The sequence below is a fragment of the Mauremys reevesii genome, linkage group 12 (genome assembly GCF_016161935.1).
Source record: "Mauremys reevesii isolate NIE-2019 linkage group 12, ASM1616193v1, whole genome shotgun sequence".
In the NCBI taxonomy this organism is placed as follows: domain Eukaryota; kingdom Metazoa; phylum Chordata; order Testudines; family Geoemydidae; genus Mauremys; species Mauremys reevesii.
The window spans coordinates 32,412,974-32,435,365 of NC_052634.1; the positions used below are offsets into that span (position 1 = coordinate 32,412,974).

General features: G+C 50.4%; 1 protein-coding gene and 1 pseudogene across 1 annotated transcript in view; one reads left to right on the plus strand and one right to left on the minus strand.

The window, feature by feature from the left end:
- Positions 1-22,392, plus strand: part of LOC120375680 — a 1,085,709-nt pseudogene that overhangs the window by 614,245 nt on the left and 449,072 nt on the right.
- LOC120375892 (zinc finger protein 3-like) overlaps positions 8,136-22,392 on the minus strand; it is a gene marked incomplete at its 3' end in the record, with an annotated part of 35,560 nt that continues 21,303 nt past the window's right edge. Inside the window, exon 2 of the mRNA XM_039496910.1 lies at positions 8,136-8,738. Within this exon, the coding sequence (XP_039352844.1) occupies positions 8,136-8,738 (603 nt within the window). The remainder of the gene's footprint in view (positions 8,739-22,392) is intronic.

A 22,392-nucleotide genomic window follows, 5' to 3' on the forward strand; every position in this document is an offset into this window, starting at 1 on the left:
CTCCGGCCAGACGGCATAGCAGAGACTCAGCACGCTGCTGCGTGACGAGCGTAACGGAAAGCCAAAGAATCAAATGGACGCTCATGGAGGGAGGGGGGACTGAGGACGCAAGGTATCCCACAGTTCCTGCAGTCTCCGAAAAGCATTTGCATTCTTGGCTGAGCTCCAAATGCTTCTAGGGTCAAAAACAGTGTCCGCGGTGGGTCAGGGCATAGCTCGGCAATTTACGCAGCCCCCCAACCACCCCCAGAAGTGAAAGGGAAAACAATCCTCTCTTGACTCTTTTACATGTCACCCTATCTTTACTGAATGCTGCAGATAGACGCGATGGTGCAGCACTCAACACCAACATCCTTGCTCCCCCCACGCTATGGATGGCTGATGGTACAAAATGACTGGTATCCGTCCTCATCATCAGCCTATTGGCACATGGGGCAGTGCAAAAGGACTGGTAACCATGCCGACTAGCATCGGTAAGGTCAATCAAGGGCGCCTGGTCCTAATTTTTCGTGGTAGATGGTGCAGTATGGCTGATAACCATCGTCATCATAGCAACAGGGGGCTGAGCTTCATCAGCCCCCAAGCCTTCATGTGTAAAGAAAAGATTCAATTGCCCCTGGACTAGCAGCAGGATGCTGGGCTCCTCTTCTCCACACTCCTTAATGTCCTATCTGGACTATCATAGCAGCTGGAGGCTGCCTTCCACTCATTTCTCACTAACAAGTCACTGTGTCTTATTCCTACATTCTTTATTACTTCATCACACAAGTGGGGGGACAATGCTATGGTAGCCCAGGAAGGCTGGGGAAGAATGGAATGAACAGGTGGGGTTGTTGCAGGAGCACCCCCTGTGAATAGCATTCGGCTCATAATCTATGCAGGATCTGACACAGAGCAGCTGTGCTCTCTGGTTCTCTGATACAGTGGTTCTCTAGTACACTTGCCCATATGCTAGGCAGGACTGATTCTATTTTTAGATACCAAAAAGGAGGGATTGACTCAGGGAGTCAGTCCCAATTTTGGCTTTTGCGCCCCTGGCTAAGAGCAGCCAGGGGCACTTATGACAGCAGCAAATGGTGCAGTGCAAAAGGACTGGTAACCATGCCCATCTTATTACCAATTTATGGTGTGGTAGATGGTACAATATGGCTGGTAACCATCTCTGCTGTCATGCAAAAGCAAAAGCATGCTGCTGTGTAGCGCTGCTGGACCGCCTCTGTCAGCGGCATCTAGTACACATACGGTGACAGGCACAAAAGGCAAAACAGGCTCCATGGTTTCCACGCTGTGGCGTCTGCCAGGGCAATCCAGGGAAAACGGGCTTGAAATGATTGTCTGCTGTAGCTTTCCCGGAGGAAGGGATGGCTGACGACATTTACCCAGAACCACCCGCGAAAATGGTTTTTGCCCCATCAGGCACTGGGATCTCAACCCAGAATTCACAGAGACAGATTAGACTGTGTTCATTCTTTGCAAAAATTTATCTTGGCAAGGAATTCACTCCCTTTTTCCCATCACACAGCTTGGACTGTCTCCAGACCCGCCACAGCATCCCCCTCACAGAGGCTGGCAAAGATTAGGCGGCAAAATAAAAAGACACGGGACGAGATGTTCGCTGAACTTATGGGGTGCTCCCGAGACGACGCGGACCAGCAGAGCCAGTGGAGGGAGACCCTCTCTCTGTACCAGCGCTCACTCAGCGAACGGGAGGAGAGGTGGCGTGAGGAAGACAAGCAGGCGACTCAAACGCTGCTTGGACTAATGAGAGAGCAAATGGACATGCTCCTGCACCTTGTGCATGTTCTGCAGGACCTCCGGCAGGAGGACAGAGCCCCCCTGCAGTGTATCTGCAACCGCCCTCCCCCGCCACAAAGTCCCATACCCCCCTCACCCAAAATAACCAGAAGGAGGGGCGCCAGAGGCCGTGTAAACTGTCACTGCACCCCAGCAGAGTGCTCAAGTACCCAAAAGCTCTCATACCCTACATTTTGAAAAGTCCTTTCCTTCCCGCCTCACCCCAGCCCCCATCCCACTTTCATCCCCTAACTGTCTAGTTGATAATAAAAACTACTTTTCTGTTAATTACTGTTTCCGTCATGTTCTTTTAGAGGAGACTGTGTTTGAAGGGGGGGAAGGGGGTTGGTAATTTGACAGGACAATCACCTTTACCAGGGTACAGACATGGGGGCAGGATCAGCAGCAGGTCACACACACAGTGCAGTCAGTACGCACCCTGGTTGGTATGGGAGGTGGTTTGCAGGTTCTGTGTGGGTGGGGGGGTACGTGACTTTGTAGCGGGGGAGGGGGGTTATAGATCTCATGCAACGGTCCCTGTCCTGGACCACAGAGCCACGCAGCAGAGGAATCTGTATCCGTCCTCCCCCGCCAAAAGGCCACATAGCCCCCGCACACAGAGTCCCAAAAAGGAGGGATGGCACGCTCCGTTGAACCATCCAGTCTGGCACTGCAGACCGCTCTGGGAGCAGGAGCCTGTCATTCCTTGAGTTTACAGGCGGTCTTTACATCACTGCACACCCTACCCAGCACAGTCCGTGTCCCAGTTTCAACCCTGTAACGCAAAGTCATCAATAAAGAAACCTTTGTAAAGTTACAGTGGAACATGTATTTTATTTTTAAACGTGTGTTGGAAGTTGGGGAAGCGGGGTTGGCGGGGTATGTAACTGCAGATGCTAGTCAACAGTCACTTGGTAAAGAAACAGGGGCAGGTTCAGCTTCTCTGTAAAGAAACTGAACAGTCACAGGTCACGCTGCTCACTGCTCGCTGGTACTTTAAGAGTTCCTTGTCGCTGTGCAAGGCGCCTGCACAGAGCTTCACGAGCCAGGGCATTAGCGGGTAGACTGGGTCCCCGACGATCACTATAGGCATCTGCAAATCCCCAAGACTTATTTTGTGGTCCGGGAAGAAACTACCTTCCTGCAGGCGTCTAAACAGACCAGAGTTCCTGAAAACAAGCACGTCATGAACTTTGCCTGGCCACCCGACGTTGATGTTGGTAAAACGTCCCCCATGGTCCACCAGTGCTCGCAGCACCATTGAAAAGTAGCCCTATTTCTCAGCAGCTGACTGTGGAAGAGGTGGATGATAAGGTGCGAGGAGTTGACAACGGCCATAACTGCAGCGGGATCCGTGCTCAAAGTGCTGTGGCGCCCGCGCTGTCACTGAGCAGAAAAGTGCACGAACAGAGTGCCCGCAGGCGCTTTCAGGGAGGGAGGGAGGGAGGGAGGGAGGGCGTGATTGACAGTTCAATGATGACAGTTACCCAAAACCACCCTCGACATTTTTTCCCCCAGCAGGCATTGGAGGCTCTACCCAGCATTCCAATGGGCAGCGGGGAGTGCGGGAACTGTGGGATAGCTTCCCACAGTGCACCGCTTCCAAAGTCGACGCTGGCCCCGTTACTGTGGACTCAGACAGTCGAATTAGTGTATTTACTGTGGATACACAAATTTGACTTCATAAGGTCGATTCCACAAATTCGAATTAAGTAGATTCGAAATAGTCTTGTAGTGTAGACGTACCCTAAGTAGAGTCTCACCTCCCACTTCAGTCAATTTCACTGATTCCTAGTCCCTAGGAGCCACGGCCCTGCCTTTCATGAAGCACCACTGGTCATTAGGAATCTCCTTGGTGAATGGACACAGAGTGTTTTTCTCCACCCTGTTATGAACTGAATCAGTCTTTTGTCTTTATTCACAGAAAGGACATTCCTTTCTCCTCATTCTCATATTGTCCTTGTCACTTCCAAAGGTTTCGATGTCTATAATTTGTCTTTGATGGTTTTCCATTGGCTTTTCTGGGTTGGTGCAAAGGCTGACAATGGAGCAATACATCACATAACTGGTTAGCAAGGAACAGGTGCCAATTCCCTCCCACTTGAATGGGCCGTTCCCAACAAGACCTATGATTGGGGTGACTCACTTTCACAACAATACCATATGGGCATAATTTTCCATGTACTTATATTACTCCTTAACCATGCCTCGGACACACCTCTCGCAGTGATTCGGAGTATCAATAATTTACAAGCTTTCAGTAGAGATCTCACTGCTATGCTTCCTGGATAAATATCATAAAAGCAGTGTATTAGCTGTGGGGAGTTTGTCAGGACTGAGACAGGAGTTGCTTGTGAAGAACAGTGACCCCTTTGCCAATTGGCACCAATGAGCTTTTGTCACAGATGCACTGAGCTATACAGTCACCCCCTGATAGAACAGAAAGGCCAGCACAAAAAACAGAGAGAGGAACAATAAGATACTAAAATGACAATGGCTGGAACTCTCCATTTCTCTCAGTCTTTGCATTCATGGGCACTAAGAGCTGTAGCTACAGTTGAGGAACCAGGCTGGCTCAGCCCTCCATACCAGTAACTTTCTCACACATAGGGAGATGGGTCAAAATTGGAATTGATGTTAAGGCTGTGTCTACACTTCAAACACTGGAAATATTCTTCTGACAACCCAACACTGCCTACACTGGGGCTCAGGTCACATTAACTACTTCTCTCAGTGGAGAGAACTTTTCACACCCCTGAGAGATGTGGCTCTGCCAACAGAGCTTTTCTACATCGACCAGCCTTTAGCTGGCTTATTGACCTGAAAGTCAATGGATTTCAGTCTTTTTCTTTATATTGATGGTTGATGAGTGCAGCTGTGCTACCTGCTGGACACATCCTGTGACAGATGTCAGGCCTTTCCTTTGCAAATTAGAGAAGTGGGGAAGACAGTGACCCTTACAGTCTAAGTGGGTAAAAACTTATACAACTTATCTCCTCAAGTAGCTTTCCTTTGAATAGAAATTGACTTTGAAACTAAGCAAAAAAATTCTATTTGAAAACACAAAATATTAAAATCGATACTTGGCCAATATTCTCTTATACACACTCTCACACACACATTCTCCCACCCCAACCTTTGGAGTGAGGTTTTTGACCAGAACTCCTTACACTACAGGGGGTAAATTAAATCAAATTAACTTTTCAAGATTAGCCATCATTTCCTGTACGACTAACAAAACAAAACAAAAAAAGACAACTTTCAGTTTTCCAAAATACTTCAGATTATCACACATTTAGGCTCTTCTTCTTTAACTAATAACTTCACCAATAATCTCATTTTAATAGGCAACAAAAACATATTCAAAGATCACAAATTCTTATCATATATGTTAGTTTTCTTTTAATGCCCATTGCCAACAACTGAACCTTGGCTCAAGCTGTGGTTTGTCCCAACCACTTCTGTGAGTTCATATATCTCAGGAACTTCTGCAGTATGTGTTGGTGTAAGGGATCTCCTATGTGGGAATCTTTGCATCATGAGGAAAAATACCTCTCGTGTCACACTTTTAATCTTTCAAAGTGAGAGAAGATAGAGAAGTGATGTAAATGCATAAAACACAAGAGAGAGCTGTCTGGTCTGCACTAAAGACATTTATTGGTTAACTATATTACTCCGATGTGTGAAAAATCCACACCACTGAGCAATGTAGTTACACAGCCCTAACCCCCTGTGTAGATAGAGATACATCAGCAGCAGAACTTCTCCTGCCAAAAGAGCCACTGCCGCTTGCGAGGGTTGGACTAATCAAGTCCGATGAGAGAAATCTCTCCCATTGGCTGAAAGCGTCTGTAATAGCAGCGCTACAGCAGCGCAGCTACATTGGTGCAGCTGCACCAACATCAGCTTTATTGTGTAGCCAGAGCATCAGACACAAAACCATAGAATCAGAACTCAACATGTGAGTATCCGGAAGTCTGAAATTGCAGCCTGATACATTCATTGCCTCATTTCTACAGCCTTGAAGTCCTTGTTACCCAATCAGGCAGCCAGTTTGGGATCCACGGGGAAGGAATGTCCTTTGAAGCACTCTCTCTTTGGATCCAAATGGTGAAGGATGATTGTTCTCAATGTAACCTGGCATCCTTTGGAACTGTAATCAGTGACACTGAACTAGGAAATGGAGTTGTACAAACAATTTTCCTTGGGTCATTGGTCACCATAGCTTCCTTTACTGGGGTGGAAACCAAGAACTGGGTGTGGACTCTTTCAGCCCCAGCTCTTTCCAAATCGTTGGCCTTGGGTAGGGTAAATTTACACTTCTCCGAAGTAGAATCCTTTACAAAACCTCTCCAAATCTCAGCAGTGTTAGTGAGCCTTACCAAAACATGGAGGCTTACCAAAACATGCCAAGCTTTTCTTTAATTTGGTGGCACAGTTCCAGGCAAGGGACTGGATAAAGGGCTGGATCACAATCTTCATTAGTGACCAGAGCTGGAGTTTCTATTCAAAAATAGTTATTTTTCTGCAGCTATTAGATTTCCAAAACTGATTTGATTCGATATACATTTTTAGCACCTACAAAGGATAAATTCAACAAAACTCCACTTCTATTTCCTCAACATCTGCATCATGAAGGGCAGCATCTCCGATACAATAAGATTAGCTAGGAAAGATCTTCTGTAGGGCCTGGGTTACAAAGGCTTTGGAACCAACTACATGGGCATTGTGCCTAGTTCAAAAATCACTTAGCATGGAATTTTCTCCCCAGATCATCTGGGACAATACTGACTTAAACAATTGAACTACACCGTGATCATATGCACTTCCTTCAGTTAGTTCGGGTTCTGCTGTTGTTGACCATTTCTGAGTACAGACTTTAAATCACTGCTGTTTCTTTGTTAGCCTGTCCAATAAATTGGAGAGTTCTCTAATGCTGACAGAACTGCACTTCAACCTTCTCCATGACATCATGCAGGGATGGGGAAAAAGCAAAGCTGAAGTTAGAAATGATGATTTTAGCAAATAGTCATTTGTCTTAAATTCTCCAATAAATCTGCGCTACATCCTATCAAACTGAACTACTATCCAACTGAGTGACCAAACAGCCTTCAGGAGAGATAGAAACCCACATCACAGAGAGATAGAATACATGGCAATGAAAGTGTGAAGTGAAATTCCAGAGCAGGTTACATCTGATTATTCAGAATCAGGACAAGAGATTCTCCCATCACATTCTCCTCTGATCCATTCAAACATACTTCACTCAGCACTGTCTCAATAGCCAGTTATGTTATTTACAAAATGTTAGTATCCAAGCATTGCTATAATTAGGGACAAAACCACTCACCTTGCCAGAAGTGGCTTTACCAATAGATGGAACCTGGGATTTAAACTCCCAATGATCACACTGTGTTTGGGATCCATTTGAATTCCCCTTCCAGGTCTTTGACACTTTCATCTCAGAGCAACTCTGATATAAGATTAAAGAAGTCAAAGCATCATCTCCAAGCACAGACAGCTGAGAACTGTTCCTCACAGGACACTTTGAGAAGTGGATGGATAGAATGTGATGATGATAACCTCTGCATGGCTCAGACAAAAGGTAACAGTTCTGCAGTGATGGGGAAGGAGGGAATCTCTGCGTCTCCCCATCTCTTTCCAGTGTCACAGAGGCTGAAATTACACTTTTTCCTGCCCCTGCTCCTCTTCATTTAACTATAATTTGAAAAATTCCCATTATATCTGCTCTTCAGCACAACCCAGAGCAATGTGAGAACAACAGGCAATGATACAATCTGTATCACTGATGACCAACAATAATTTTGAAATAGGAGGAATAGTATAAATGTGATGCTCCCTGGTTCCTGATAGGAAGGGCACACTTGAATTACTCATGGGATAATGGAGTTGATAGAAAGGACAAATGGGTCCACTTCAAAACAGGGCAAACGGCAAAAATGGCCACTCATCTGGTCAAACTGAGGGATAACCACGCTGCAAACAGTTCAAACAGCTGTAAAAGTTACTATGTGGGAATCAGGAAAATTATTAGAGAAAAAAAAGTATTGATAGCCCTAGAGGTGTTTATGTTGTTGATCTCCCTTGCAGATTCTCTGATGACTAACATGGGCTAAGTGCCCACAGAAGGTTTTCCTGCACTCACTGCATTTATAAGGTCTCCCACCGGTGTGGATTCTCTGATGTTTAGAAAGGCTTGAGCTGCTAGTGAAGTTTTTCTCACACTCACTGCATTCATAGGGCCTCTTCCCTGTGTGGATTCTCTGATGCCTAATAAGGTGTGAACTGCGACTGAAGGTTTTCCCACACTCACTGCATTCATAGGGCCTCTCCCCTGTGTGGATTCTCTGATGGGTAAGAAGGTTTGAGCTGTGATTGAAGGTTTTCCCACACTCGCTGCATTCATAGGGCCTCTTCCCTGTGTGGATTCTCTGATGTCTAATAAGGTCTGAGCTGCGATTGAATTTTCCCCCACATTCACTGCATTCATAGGGCCTCTCCCCTCTGTGGATTATCTGATGTTGAGAAAGGGCTGAGCTGTCAGTGAAGCATTTTCCACACTCACTGCATTCATAGGGCCTCTCCCCTGTGTGGATTCTCTGATGGGCAAGAAGGTTTGAGCTGCTAGTGAAGCTTTTCCCACACTCACTGCATTCATAGGGCCTCTCCCCTGTGTGGATTCTCTGATGTTGATAAAGGCCTGAGCTGCTAGTGAAGCATTTTCCACACTCACTGCATTCATAGGGCCTCTCCTCTGTGTGGATTCTCTGATGCGTAATAAGGTGTGAACTGCGACTGAAGGTTTTCCCGCACTCACTGCATTCATAGGGCCTCTCCCCTGTGTGAATTCTCTGATGTTGAGAAAGGCCTGAGCTGCTAGGGAAGCATTTTCCACACTCAGTGCATTCATAGGGCCTCTTCCCTGTGTGGATTCTGTGATGCTTTATAAGGATGGAGTAATCACATACGTTTTCCCCAAACTCACGGCATGTATTTTTTCTCCTTCTGCTGAGGATTTCCTGTTGTGTTGTGGTTTCCTTGAGGTCCTTCTGAGTTTCCTGACAGGAAATACATTTACCCAATTTCTCCCCTGGCTGGTTTCCCTGCTCTCCTTCTGGTCTGTGTTGAATGTCATGGGATTTTTCCTGCTTATGACTCCAGGACACATTCCTTTTCGATCTTTGTGATAATGCTCTGTGTTTATCCACTTGCTCAACATTTTCCTGCTGAGAATTCTGCTCCTCTTTCTCACATACCCTTGCGTCACCTGCTGTGATAGAGACAGAAACCTCAAACAGGGATGGAAAGGGGAAGGCCAAACCAATACAAGTACTGGAGAGAGGTCAAATAAAAATCAGGAACTGAACTCCCCCAAGTTCTTCCCCAAACAGGAGAGAGGAGGGGATCAATTCATCACATCTCATCCAATATCACAGGGGGAAAGGAGGAAGCTACTGTCTGGTGTCTGCTAGGGTCTACAGGAAGCCATGAGCTATATTTACCCTAAGGATACGACCCCTGCTAGGGACAATATTGAACTGAGAGACCTTCCAAGGGCATTGTAGGGCATCCCAGATGTTTCCTTCAGGCACTTACAGATTCTGAGTTGGTTTAATATTTCCTCACCTGTGCAGGGAGCTCTCAGGATCTCTCTTTCCTCTGAACCCTGGAGGTCTGGGACCCATGGCTCTTCCCCTTGTTCCAGCTGGGAGATCACATCAGGTTGGGAAATTGGAAACCCTGCTCAGATGAAAGAAAACAAAGGAGGTCACTTGATTTCATAACTTTGTCATAAAAAACATTCTATTAATTTAACTTCAGTGCTTAGTGTGACGGGTGTGCCTGGGGCAGTCCACACTGAAAATGCCAGGGTCAGGGCAGGATGAAAAGGGAGAGCAGATGCTCCCAAAACTGGTGGTTAACACTGAAGTTAAACTCAACGACCAGTCACAAACTGTGCTTCTGATCCCACACACGGGTTATCGAGAAGCTGAAAAAAGAAATCACATGGCCCCCTTTATTGCATTCCAGTTCTCCGACTCCCAATCAGCACCTAGGTCCAGTACAGTGAGAGGTTATTTAAAAACTCTGCTCATATAAATGTTCTTCTGACCCCAAAGGGTCAGCCACATTACAAGATCACTATAGGTTTGGATCTTACCCAAAAGACCACACTGCCAGCCAATCCTTTAGCATGGAAAGACAAGACAGGACATGACACAAAAAAAGTTGTTAAATGGAAAAGCAGTGAGATGCATTCAGAAATCTATATATCAGGTTATTAGCAGTATTGCTGAGCTGCTGGCTTGAAAGTCCATCTGGAACACATCCACAAGTTCGATGGGTCTTTCAGTCCTTTGTTCCAGGCTTCAATTTGTAGAGAAGTTGCTCCAGAGGTAGGAAGAGGGATTGAAGACAAAATGGAGATGATGCAGCTGCCCTTTATATTCCCTTTGCCATGTGGCTTGTACTTCCTGTGTCCCAAACACAAGCTTCACAGCACAGGGCATGGAAAAGCCTCGGAAGTCTCAGCACACAGACATACCCCTGCATGTCTTGCTGACTCAATAGGTTTATGCCCTTGATCAGGATGGGCAAATTACGCCCACGGGCCACATCCAGCCGACAGGACCGTCCTGCCCGGTCCCTGAGCTCCCGGCTGGGGAGGCTAGCCCCTCCCCCACAGCCACGCCACCGCGCGGGCAGTGCGCTCCTGCGGGGCAGTGTGTCTGGCTCTGCGTGGCCCACGTGGCTGCCAGACGCGCTGCTCTGAGCGGCATGGTAAGGGGGCCGGGGGGTTTGTTACGGGGCAGGGAGTCCCTGGGGGCAGTCAGGGGACTGTTGGATGGGGCGGAGGTTCTGGGAGGACGGGGGCTGGATAGGTGTGGGAGTCCCAAGGGTCTGTCAGTGGGCAGGGGGGTGGATAGAGGTCAGAGCAATCAAGGGACAGGTAGCAGAGGGGTTGGGTAGGGGGTGGGGTCCTGGATATGAACCCATATCCACACCCCTGCCCCCTGACAGACCCCGGGACTCCTACGCCTATCAAACCCCCCAGTTCCCCATCCCCTGACCGCCCGCCCAACCGTCCCCTGCTCCCTGTCCCCTGACTGCCCCCCAGGACTCTCTGCCCCTTATCCAACCCCCTGGCCCCCTTACCACAGCCACGCGGCTCGCCGGAGCTAGATACGAGGTCCCTCAGGAGAGCGCTGACCGGCCCCCTTACCATGCCACCCAGAGCAGTAGGAGCTCGCAGCCCCACCGCTGCAGCACTGCCCAGGAGTGGTGGGCCAGAGTGCTGATGGCGCGGCATGTTGAGTCTACAGTGGGACAGCAGGGGCGAGGGAACAGCAGGGGAGGGGAGGGAGAGGGGAGCCTCCCCATCCGGGAGCTCAGGGGCCAAGCAAGCTGGGCCTGCGGGCCGGATGTGGCCTGCGGGCTGTAGTTTACCTACCCCTGACTTACATGTTAGTTTGTAAAAAGAACAGGAGTACTTGTGGCACCTTAGAGACTAACAAATTTATGTGTGGTTTATCTTGCATTTCTTTTGTAAATAATTCTGACTTTTATGCCTCGTTACCTGTAGTCACTTAAAATCTTTTTTTTTGGTAATTAACAATCTTGTTTTATTGTTTTATCCAACTAGTGTGTTTGGATTAAAGTGTGTTGGAAACTGCATTTGGGATGTAGCCGGGTGGACCCCCGCTCCTGCTCTGAAGGGTTAAAAACAGCCCTAGGAGGGGGCTGTGGCTGGAGAAAGCAGCTTTTAGGCTGGGCTGCTTGGGGGAAGTGGCTGCAGCTGGGGCCAGGCCCCAAACAGACTCAGCTGCCCTATAAAGGCAGAGAAGCCAGGGGCAGATAGAGTCTCTCTCTGTTTGTAGAGGGAGATGGGCCTGGCTGCAGGGAGCTGGACACAGGGTACCTCAGTGAAGCAGGGCTGGGGAAAGGCAGAGGAGCTGGGGAGCTCCAGCCTGGAAAGCCCCAGGCCGAGGCCTAGCAGAAGGCAATAGGTACTGGGGGGTTGCAGAGGGCAGCCCAGCGGTAGGCAAAGGCAGCAGGTCCAAACCCTCCTTGCCAGTGATGAGTGGCTGATCCTGCAGCCTGCCCCAGGGTGTGGGGCTAGATGATGACTGGCGTTATACTGAGCCGAGGTGGGAATAGTGGGTGGGAGTTCCCTGGGGAGGGGAGACCCTAAGACTGAGGGGTTACTGCCAGAGGGCAGCACCCCAGGTAAAAAGGGCACCAGGTCCAGGGAGGGACATGGGAGGCCAGAGGACAGGCGGATCACCGGCCTGCAGAGGGTGCACCAGAGCTGGAATGAGCTAATTCCCAGAAGTCACCAGCAGGGGGTGCCGCAGGGATGAGTTCACTCATCTACATGGGATAACAAGGCTGGTGCATGTCAGTTTCCGCTGATGAAATGACAGACGTCATATGAGCTTGCCTTGTTCAGTAGTGTGCTGGACAGGGAAAGATGCACATTTCTGGGGGAAGTCTGGGAACAGAGACTTTTCTGGGGTTTTCCTGTGCTACACTGTAACTCATGAGTCACTGACTAGCAGCACTAAATACTGTGTAGCTGGGAGCGAGTTACATGCTGGAGACTGTGTGTTAACTGCCCAGGAGCGGCTGCTCTCACAGTAAAACAGAGTAAAAGTCACCCCAGATTGGGAAACTGAGGGGACACAGCTGTTCACTCCAGATTTCACTGTGGTTAATGTCACAGACACTCAATTTCAAAGAGGCTCCCAAAACACAGAGAAAGTAAATCCATGTCCCAGAAATCCAAGACTCCAGAGAGAGGGCAAATCTCCCTGCCACTGCTTCTTGCTGACGGAGATGTCCAGAGACAATGAGAGAGTCCTGGAGAAGCTGGGAACAGGAAGCATGGGCTGGTGGGGTTCAGTGGAGAAAGGGAACAGGAAGGGCAGGGATAGTGCTGAATGCAGGATCTCAGCAGTACTAGATGTCAGGATAGCACATAGTGCAGCCCATTGGAAAACATAATCCCAACTAGACATATAAAATGATGAGGTCTAAATTAGCTGTTTCCACTCAAGAGAGAGATCTTGGAGTCATGGATAGTTCTCTGAAAACATCCACTCAATGTGCAGCAGCAGTCAAAAAGCGAACGGAACATTGGGAATCATTGAGCAAGGGATAGAAAAGACAGAAAATATCATATTGCCTGTATATAAATCTACGGTACGTCCACATCTCGAATACGGCTGTAGGAGCTGGATTTTATAATGTACTGTGAGAATTTAATGTATGATTTGATTTCATCCTGTCAGCCACCCTGTTTAAATAGCAGAAAGGAATGACAGACCAGAACAATCCTTCTGACTGATTATGGTCACCTTTTGTTTTAGGATAAGTTACACTGTCTACTATGGTTTCCTCTATGTATTACAAATTAGGCACTCTAGTTAAATCTACATGTCTTTGTTTTAAGGTTTAGTAAATAAGAGACAGGATTCTCTATTGTGTCTATGTTAAGTAGATTAGAGAAACATTGAAGGCAAGGTTTCATTTGGAATGCCTTTGTGCTCGATATAAAACACTACTGTTTGTATTCTCAGTGGGTTTGTGTGAATGAGGATGTATGCATCAGGAAAAGAGAAGGTGTAAAGGCCATTGTTATAGCCAGAGTCAAGGAAGAAGGAGTCAAGAGACTTAAAGGACATCAAAGAATCAACAACGTGCATCCATAACGAAGGGCAGATTGATGACCCTGAGGTCAAGGCTGGCACCCCTGAGGACAATTGATTAAATCAGAACAAAAGGACAGGCTGACCCTCTCGGAGGTGCACTGGAATGTTTACAACAGTTAAGAAGTAACCGATCACAAACTGATACAGCAAAATCCATAGACTTCAACAAAGGAAAAAAACGTATAAGAACCAGGGTGCTTGGCCATGGGACTTTGGGTTCATCTTGCCACACTCCCGGAGCATTGGATTGCGACCGACAAAAGCCCAGCCCCACACTCGTGCTCAGTGTAATTGGCCATTAGATTGACTCGAGCTACAACAGACTGGTAACTATGAACTGCTCTGGCAGAGGGTGTGTGTGTGTGCGTGCGTGTGCGTGTTTACCTTCCTCTATAAAGATCCCATGTGCTTTGTAGGAGCATAACACTGCGTGCAGGTGTGGTCACCCCATCTCAAAGAAGTTTACTTATGCAAACAGGAGATATTTGACACTGGGCAATATTGTTCCTGTGTTCTGCAGCAGGGGAGGGTCTGTGGCAGTGTGTGGGTCACTGGCATATTGGGGTGATGCAGAGACAGGACAGTGTAGAGGTAGCATTGTGGGGCTGGCATGAACCGTATCTCTTCATTTCCCCTTCCAAGAACTGAGGGGACAGGAATCCTTACCCAGCGAGGTCACATTCTCATAGTTCTCCTGCATGACGTCTCTGTAGAGGGCTCTCTGAGCAGGGTCCAGCAGAGCCCACTCTTCCCTGGAGAAATACACAGCCACCTCCTCGAAGGTCACTGGCCTCTGAAAGAGCAAGGGTCCAACACTCAGTACCTGCTGCCTCACTCACAGCCCCACTATTTGTGGGGGAGAGAAGTCAATCAAATGCAAGCTCTGGGTGGATCACAGTCAGAGTCCCACCTCCACCCCACTCAGAGCATCCTGGAAACACCAGGTTAAGGGGACGAATAGAGAGTCCCTTTTCTCTCCCAGCAGATCCATCACACTCCTACTAGCCACAGACCAATACAGGAGATGGAGCCCCTAGCAGGGACAAGGGAGAGCTCCCTGGTAGGAAGCCCAGCACCCTCCCCATTGTGAGGAGCTGGATATGAAGGGAGGGGAATCTCCCCTAAACCTCACTAGTGGGTGCCCCCTTCATATCTCACAGCAGCCGCTGGTCAGTCAGGTCAGGCTCCAGCACTGAGAGTCTGGTCAGTTTTCCTAGCCCCATGTAGGATTATTATTTTCTGTTTCACAAATTGGGGTATTTCCACCTCCTAATCTCATGGGCCTGTTCCTAGAATATGGGCCACTCATTAAACTCCCCCCAGCAGGAATGTCACAAGCTGTCCTCCTCCCTTCCCCACCTTGTGCATTTCCTGCCCTGCTCCAAACCAGACTGTGCAAATCTTCCCATCTCCGGTGTATTTGCTGTCCCTCTCCCTCCTGCAGGAACCCACCAGCAACCCCCCGATAATCCCTACCTGAACAGCCTCCTCTGCAGCCATTTCTCTCCCCTGTCCCATGGCAGGATGGGATGAGCTGGAGTGAAACACGGACGTCATTCTGCAGCCTGGGAGGGTGAGAAGGGCAGTTGTGGGGGTTACAGAACAGGCTTTAGTTAATTTCACAGGACGATTCTCCAAGGCCCTTTCCCTGCAGACAGACATCCTAGATTCTGCCATCTGGGAAAATGCTCAATCTCTTTATTACAGTGTGGAGCTGGCCCTCCCGCCAGGCTAAGCCCACAGAGAGGTTTTTAACCTCCCTTCTCCTCCCCGATCGCATAACAAAGGCTACGCCTACACCACGCCGTATCGGCGTGCGATTTTTCAGGATCGATATATCGCGTCTCATCTAGACGCGATATATCGATCCCCGAACGCGCTTCTATCGATTCCGGAACTCCACCGCCGCGAACGGCGGTGGCGTCGTGAACATGGAGAGCCCCGGACATCGATCCCGCGCCGTGAGGACGGTAAGTTATCGATATAAGATACTTCGACTTCAGTTGCGTATCTTATATCGATTTTTCCCCTTAGTGTAGACCAGCCCAAAGTCTCTGAACACAAGGCTAGAAAAGAGCAGAACCAAAGGAGTCACTGTGGGGGATTCCCTCAGACACTGACCCCAGGGCAGTCACACCCCAGCAGGGAGAATATGGAGTCAGGAACTGGCTTTTCCTCTGTGTGAGCCTTTTCTTGTTCACTGGAAAGTGGTTCTGCCCAGGGATGCTGCAATACATGTGTCTGGGTGGACAAGAGAGCTGGAAATCTCTCCCCCCCCCCCATTTCTCCCACTGCCCCTTTCAGTCTCTCCTTCCCCTGTCCTCTCTCCCTGCCCCTCTGGCTGGGAAAGTCCCATTCCTGGGGGCTTTGCTCTCCCATGGCTGGATTTGCTCCTGGCAATTGCTAATGGGAGGAGAGGCTGTTTGTGTAGAGTCACTTTCTTGCCAGTCCCCAGCACTTTCTCAGAGGTCTTTCAGTTACCTGGAGTCTGTGGTACAATTTGTATTAACGGGGCCCAGGGCTGCCCCAAGGGGCTAGTACCAGCTGCAGAAAGTCATCACCTGGGCTGGGCAGCTATTGAATAACTAGAGGGAAAAGGGGGACTGTTTGATTGGATTTTATATTACAGTCCAATACATAAACATAGAGGGTCGGAGTTCCCTGGGGAGGGGAGACCCTAAGACTGAGGGGTTACTGCCAGAGGGCAGCACCCCAGGTAAAAGGGGCACCAGGTCCAGGGAGGGACATGGGGGGCCAGAGGACAGGCAGATCACTGGCCTGCAGAGGGTGCGCCGGAGCTGGTTGAGCTAATTCCCAGAAGTCACCAGCAGGGGGTGCCGCAGGGATGAGTCCACTCATCTACATGGGATAACAAGGCTGGTGCATGTGATTTTCCACAGATGAAATGACAGACTTCATATGAGCTTGCAGTGTTCAGTAGTGTGCTGGACAGGGAAAGATGCACATTTCTGGGGGAAGTCTGGGAACAAAGACTTTTCTGGGGTTTTCCTGTGCTGCACTGTAACTCCTGGGTCGCTGACTAGCAGCACTAAATACTGTGTAGCTGGGAGCGAGTTACATGCTGGAGACTGTGTGATAACTGCCCAGGAGCGGCTGCTCTCACAGTAAAACAGTGTAAAAGTCACCCCAGCCTGGGGAACTGAGGGGACAAAGCTGTTCAACACTCCAGATTGCACTGTGGTTAATGTCACAGACACTCAATTTCAAAGAAGCTCCCAAAACACAGAGAAAGTAAATCCATGTCCCAGAAATCCAAGACTCCAGAGAGAGGGCAAGTCTCCCCAGCACTGCTTCTTGCTGACGGAGAGGTCCAGAGACAAAGAGAGAGTCCTGGGGAAGCTGGGAACAGTAACCATGGGCTGGTGGGGTTCAGTGGAGAAAGGAAACAGGAAGGGCAGGGATATGACTGAATGCAGGATCTCAGCAGAACTAGATGTCAGGATAGCACATAGTGCAGCGCATTGGAAAACATAATCCCAACTAGACATATAAAATGATGAGGTCTAAATTAGCTGTTTCCACTCAAGAGAGAGATCTTGGAGTCACTATGGATAGTTCTCTGAAAACATCCACTCAATGTGCAGCAGCAGCAAAAAGCGAACGGAATGTTGGGAATCATTAAGCAAGGGATAGAAAAGATAGAAAATATCATATTGCCTGTATACAAATCTATGGTACACCCACATCTCGAATACGGCTGTAGGAGCTGGATTTTATAATGTACTGAGAGAATTTCATGTATGATTTGATTTCATCCTGTCAGCCACCCTGTTTGAATAGCAGAAGGGAATGACAGACCAGAACAATCCTTCTAACTGATTATGGTCACCTTTTGTTTTAGGATAAGTTACACTGTCTACTATGGTTTCCTCTATGTATTACAAATTAGGCACTCTAGTTAAATCTACATTTCTTTGTTTTAAGGTTTAGTAAATAAGAGACAGGATTCTCTATTGTGTCTATGTTAAGTAGATTAGAGAAACATTGAAGGCAAGGTTTCATTTGCAATGCCTTTTTGCTCGATATGAAATACTACTGTTTGTATTCTCAGTGGGTTTGTGTGAATGAGGATGTATGCACCAGGAAAAGAGAAGGTGTAAAGGCCATTGTTATAGCCAGAGTAAAGGAAGAAGGAGTCAAGAGACTTAAAGGACATCAAAGAATCATCAACGTGCATCCATAACGAAGGGCAGATTGATGACCCTGAGGTAAAGGCTGGCACCCCTGAGGACAATTGATTAAATCAGAGCAAAGGACAGGCTGACCCTCTCGGAGGTGCACTGGAATGTTTACACCAGTTAAGAAGTAACCGATCACAAACTGATACAGCAAAATCCATAGACTTCAACAAAGGGGAAAAAAACTATAAGATCCAGGGTGCTTGGCCATGGGACTTTGGGTTTGTCATGCCACACTCCAGGGGCATTGGAACGCGACCGACAAGAGCCCAGCCCCACAATCGTGCTGAATCTAACTGGCCATTAGATTGACTCGAGCTACAAGAGACTGGTAACTATGAACATCACGGCTGGGTGACTAAAAAGCATATGCTAACTGTTGTATTCTCAATCAATGCTGTGTATTTACCTTCCTCTACAAAGATCCTGTGCGCTTTGTAGGAGCATAACACTGCGTGCAGATCTGGTCGCCGCATCTCAAAGAAGTTTACTTGTGCAAACAGGAGATATTTGACACTGTGCAATACTGCTCCTGTGTTCTGCAGAAGGGGAGGGTCTGTGGCAGTGTGTGGGTCACTGGCATATTGGGGTGATGCAGAGACAGGGCAGAGCAGAGGTAGCATTGTGGGGCTGGCATGAACCGTATCTCTTCATTTCCCCTTCCAAGAACTGAGGGGACAGGAATCCTTACCCAGCAAGGTCACATTCTCATAGTTTTCCTGCATGACCTCTCTGTAGAGGGCTCTCTGAGCAGGGTCCAGCAGAGCCCACTCTTCCCTGGAGAAATACACAACCACCTCCTCGAAGGTCACTGGCCTCTGAAAGAGCAAGGGTCTAACACTCAGTACCTGATGCCCCACTCCCACTATTTGTGGGGGAGAGAAGCCAATCAAATGCAAGCTCTGGGCAGATCACAGTCAGAATCCCACCTCCACCCCACTCAGAGCATCCTGGAAACACCAGGTTAAGGGGATGAATACAGAGCCCCTTGTCTCTCCCAGCAGATCCATCACACGCCTACTAGCCACAGACCGATACAGGAGATGGAGCCCCTAGCAGGGACCAGGGAGAGCTCCCTGGTAGGAAGCCCAACACCCTCCTCATTGTGAGGAGCTGGATATGAAGGGACGGGAATCTCCCCTAAACCTCACTGATGGGTGCCCCCTTCATATCTCACAGCAGCCGCTGGTTAGTCAGGTCAGGCTCCAGCACTGGGAGTCTGGTCAGTTTTCCTAGCCCCATGTAGGAGGGTTATTTTCTGTTTCACAAATTAGGGTATTTCCACCTCCTAATCTCATGGGTCTGTTACTAGAATCTGGGCCATTCATTAAACTCCCCCCAGCAGGAATGTCACAAGCTATCCTCCTCCCTTCCCCACCTTGTGCATTTCCTGCCCCGCTCCAAACCAGACTGTGCAAATCTTCCCATCTCCGGTGTATTTGCTGTCGCTGTCCCTCTCCCTCCTGCAGGAACCCACCAGCTACCCCCCGATAATCCCTACCTGAACAGGCTCCTCTGCAGCCATTTCTCTCCCCTGTCCCATGGCAGGATGGGATGAGCTGGAGTGAAACACGGACGTCATTCTGCAGCCTGGGAGGGTGAGAAGGGCAGTTGTGGGGGTTACAGAACAGGCTTTAGTTAATTTCACAGGACAATTCCCCCAGGCCCTTTCCCTGCAGACAGACATCCTAGATTCTGCCATCCTGGGAAAATGCTCAATCTCTTTATTACAGCGTGGAGCTGGCCCCTCCTGCCGGGCTAAACCCACAGAGAGATTTTTAACCTTCCTTCTCCCTCCCTCCATCCCATAATAAAGTCTCTGAACACAAGGCTAGAAAAGAGCAGAACCAAAGGAGTCACTGTGGGGGATTCCCTCAGACACTGACCCCCCAGCAGTCACACCCCAGCAGGGGGAATATAGAGTCAGGAACTGGCTTTTCCTCTGTCTGATCCTTTGCTTGTTTCACTGGAAAGTGGTTCTGCCCAGGGATGCTGCAATACATGTGTCTGGGTGGACTAGAGAGCTGGAAATCTCTCCCCCCGCCCACTCATTTCTCCCACTGCCCCTTTCAGTCTCTCCTTCCCCTATCCTCTCTCCCTGCTCCTCTGGCTGGGACAGTCCCATTCCTGGGGGCTTTGCTCTCCCATGGCTGGATTTGCTTCTGGCAATTGCTAATGGGAAGAGAAATGACGAGGGGCTGTTTGTGCAGAGTTACTTTCTTGCCAGTCCCCAGCACTTTCCCTGAGGTCTGTCTGTTACCTGGAGTCTGGTAGAATTTGTATTAACAGAGCCCAGGGCTGCCCCAAGGGGTTAGTAGCAGCTGGAGAAAGTCATCCCCTGGGCAGGGCAGAGAAGCAGCTTTAATTAAGGTCACATCCCAGCAGAGAGCCCTGCTGGGGGAGCAGCAGCTGCTAAGCCTGGTCTCCCAGATCACAATGGAGGCTGCAGCATCTGACCCAGGAAGCTGAACCCCAATTTCCTGAGCAGAGAGGGACAGAGCGTTTGAGCAGCTTCCCTCCTTTAGCTCTCTGGGGAGAGCAGCTAATGAGAGCCCCTCCTCACAGGTAGAATTGGTGATCTCATTCGCCCCACTGTCCATCTGGAGTCACTCCTTGTCTTTCCATGCAGTGACTCTGGATTAACAATGGTGGAAGAGACCATTGTGTGGCATTTCTAGCCCTCTTCCCACCTCCAAGATCTAGGACAAGGACTGGGGGAAGGCGGCATGAATATTCCCTGCGGGACCAGAAGTTCCTGCAGTTTTCAAGAGGGGAGAAAAGCAAAATCTGTGATTTCACCTGACAGTGTTTGGTAAGTGGATAGAAAGTTATCAGGGTGAGTGGGCCTGGCTGGGGGCTGCCTGGCCGCGCTTGGAGCCAGGATTGTGGCACAAACTGATCCGGGAGCAGGATCAGGGTTAGTAGCAGCCCCCAGACACCACCCAGTACCCAGAGCCCAGACCCCACAGCCGGGCCCCCAGACACCCCCACAGCCCCAGCCAGGGTCCTGCCAGATCTTCCCTGGCCCCCAGTCCCCAGAGCCCCTGGCCAGGGCCCCAGACACCCCCAGAGCCCCCCCAGCCCCAGGGAGAGCTGGGCACCGGCGGAGGGGAGAGCAAATGGGGCGCAATCGGGGGCAGGAACTTCTCAGGGGCTGGGGGAGGGGGGGTCACCCTGGGGGCTGCTCGTGGCTCTCTAGGAGAAAGGGGGCGGGGCGGGGGGCGGGGTCCCCACGGGGCAGCGGTAAATCCGAGGGGGTCTCAGCCCCCCCCTTTCTCTCCCCGCTCCTCGGGGGTCACCGGCCCCCCCGGCCATGTCCGGGCTGCACCGACACTTCCCCCCCCCCGCCCCCGGGCGCGCGCCGGGACCTGGAGGCTGCGCATGCCCAGAGCACAACGGCACAAACCCTTCTCCGGCCCGGGAGAGGCTCCAAAGGCCCCGCACGAGCCAGGCAGAACCTCAGCGCGCGTCCGCGCTCCGGGTCCGCCTCCCCCTCCCTGGCCGACGTCACTTCCGCTCCAGGGAGAGTCCGGAACTACATCTCCCAGCCTACCCCGGGGCCGCGTCCGCCCTCCCCAGCCCAGGTAAGGGAGGGGTCAGCAGCTGGAACTGCGCATGCTCCGTACGAGCCCCGCTGCGGGCGGGAGAACAAAGCTGCTGCTGCCGCCTCCGTGTGAGCCGGTGAGTGAGAGACCCCGGGGGGGGCGGGCACGTGACTCTGCCCCGGGGAACCTGGGAGAAGCCGCGGAGCCGCAGCAGGATCCGCCCCGGACCCGCTGGGATGGGGGGGGAGAAGCCGGAGTTGCGGGGGGGGAAGGTCGGTGGGACGCGGCGGGCGGGTTGAACTGTCTCTGGGCAGCCCGGAAATTCCCGTGGGGGGGAAGTGGCGGGGGGGGGCGGGGAGTGAATTGGCTCCTGTCCCTGTTGGCGCCTCTCGCCCCCCCCGGCACAGAGTCTCTCCGGTTCTGCCCCGTTTCTCTCTCGGGGTCTCGCTCGGGCTGTAACATCCGGGGAGATTCGCCCCCCCCCCCCGATCCGCTCTCTCGGCTCCCCATGGCAAATGGTCTCTGTGAGGGGTCGATTCCCGCAGTGCGAAGCTGTGGCCACCTCTGGGGTGGATCTATGGTGGCCACTATTAGCTAGTGACAGGCCATGGACCTTTCTTGCCCTCCAGGCCTTCCATTCTCCTGTTAAAGCAGCACCGCCCAGGGATCCCTCTGCCCGGGTGACTGGCCAGCAGGGGGCAGTGATAACTTTCTATCCACTTAGCAGACACAGTGAGGTAACTGTTGCTGGGGTAGGGGATGGGGTGTCTGTGTGGGGAGATTGCAGCTGGAGCTGAAGGGACATTGTGGTGGGGGGAGGCCTCTGGGTGACTGGGCAGGGGGTGCCCTAGTCAGGCTGGTGGGTTCTGGAGGTTTGGGGTTTCGGGGGGTGGTTCTGAAGTGCCCAGCCCTGAGGCTTTGGGTCCTGGAGGTGGGTATTGCTGGGGGTCTGTTGGCTGCAGAACAGCCGGGGTGGGTGTCTCTTGGGGAGGCGGGACAGGGGGTTAGAGGGAGCCTGATGCTGTGCCCGGGGCCCTGTGGGGGCGACCCCCGCTGGCTCCTGGCATCGTTGCCATGCTCAGGGGACACCGCTGGGGGTGGGGGGGATCCCTGGCACTAGAT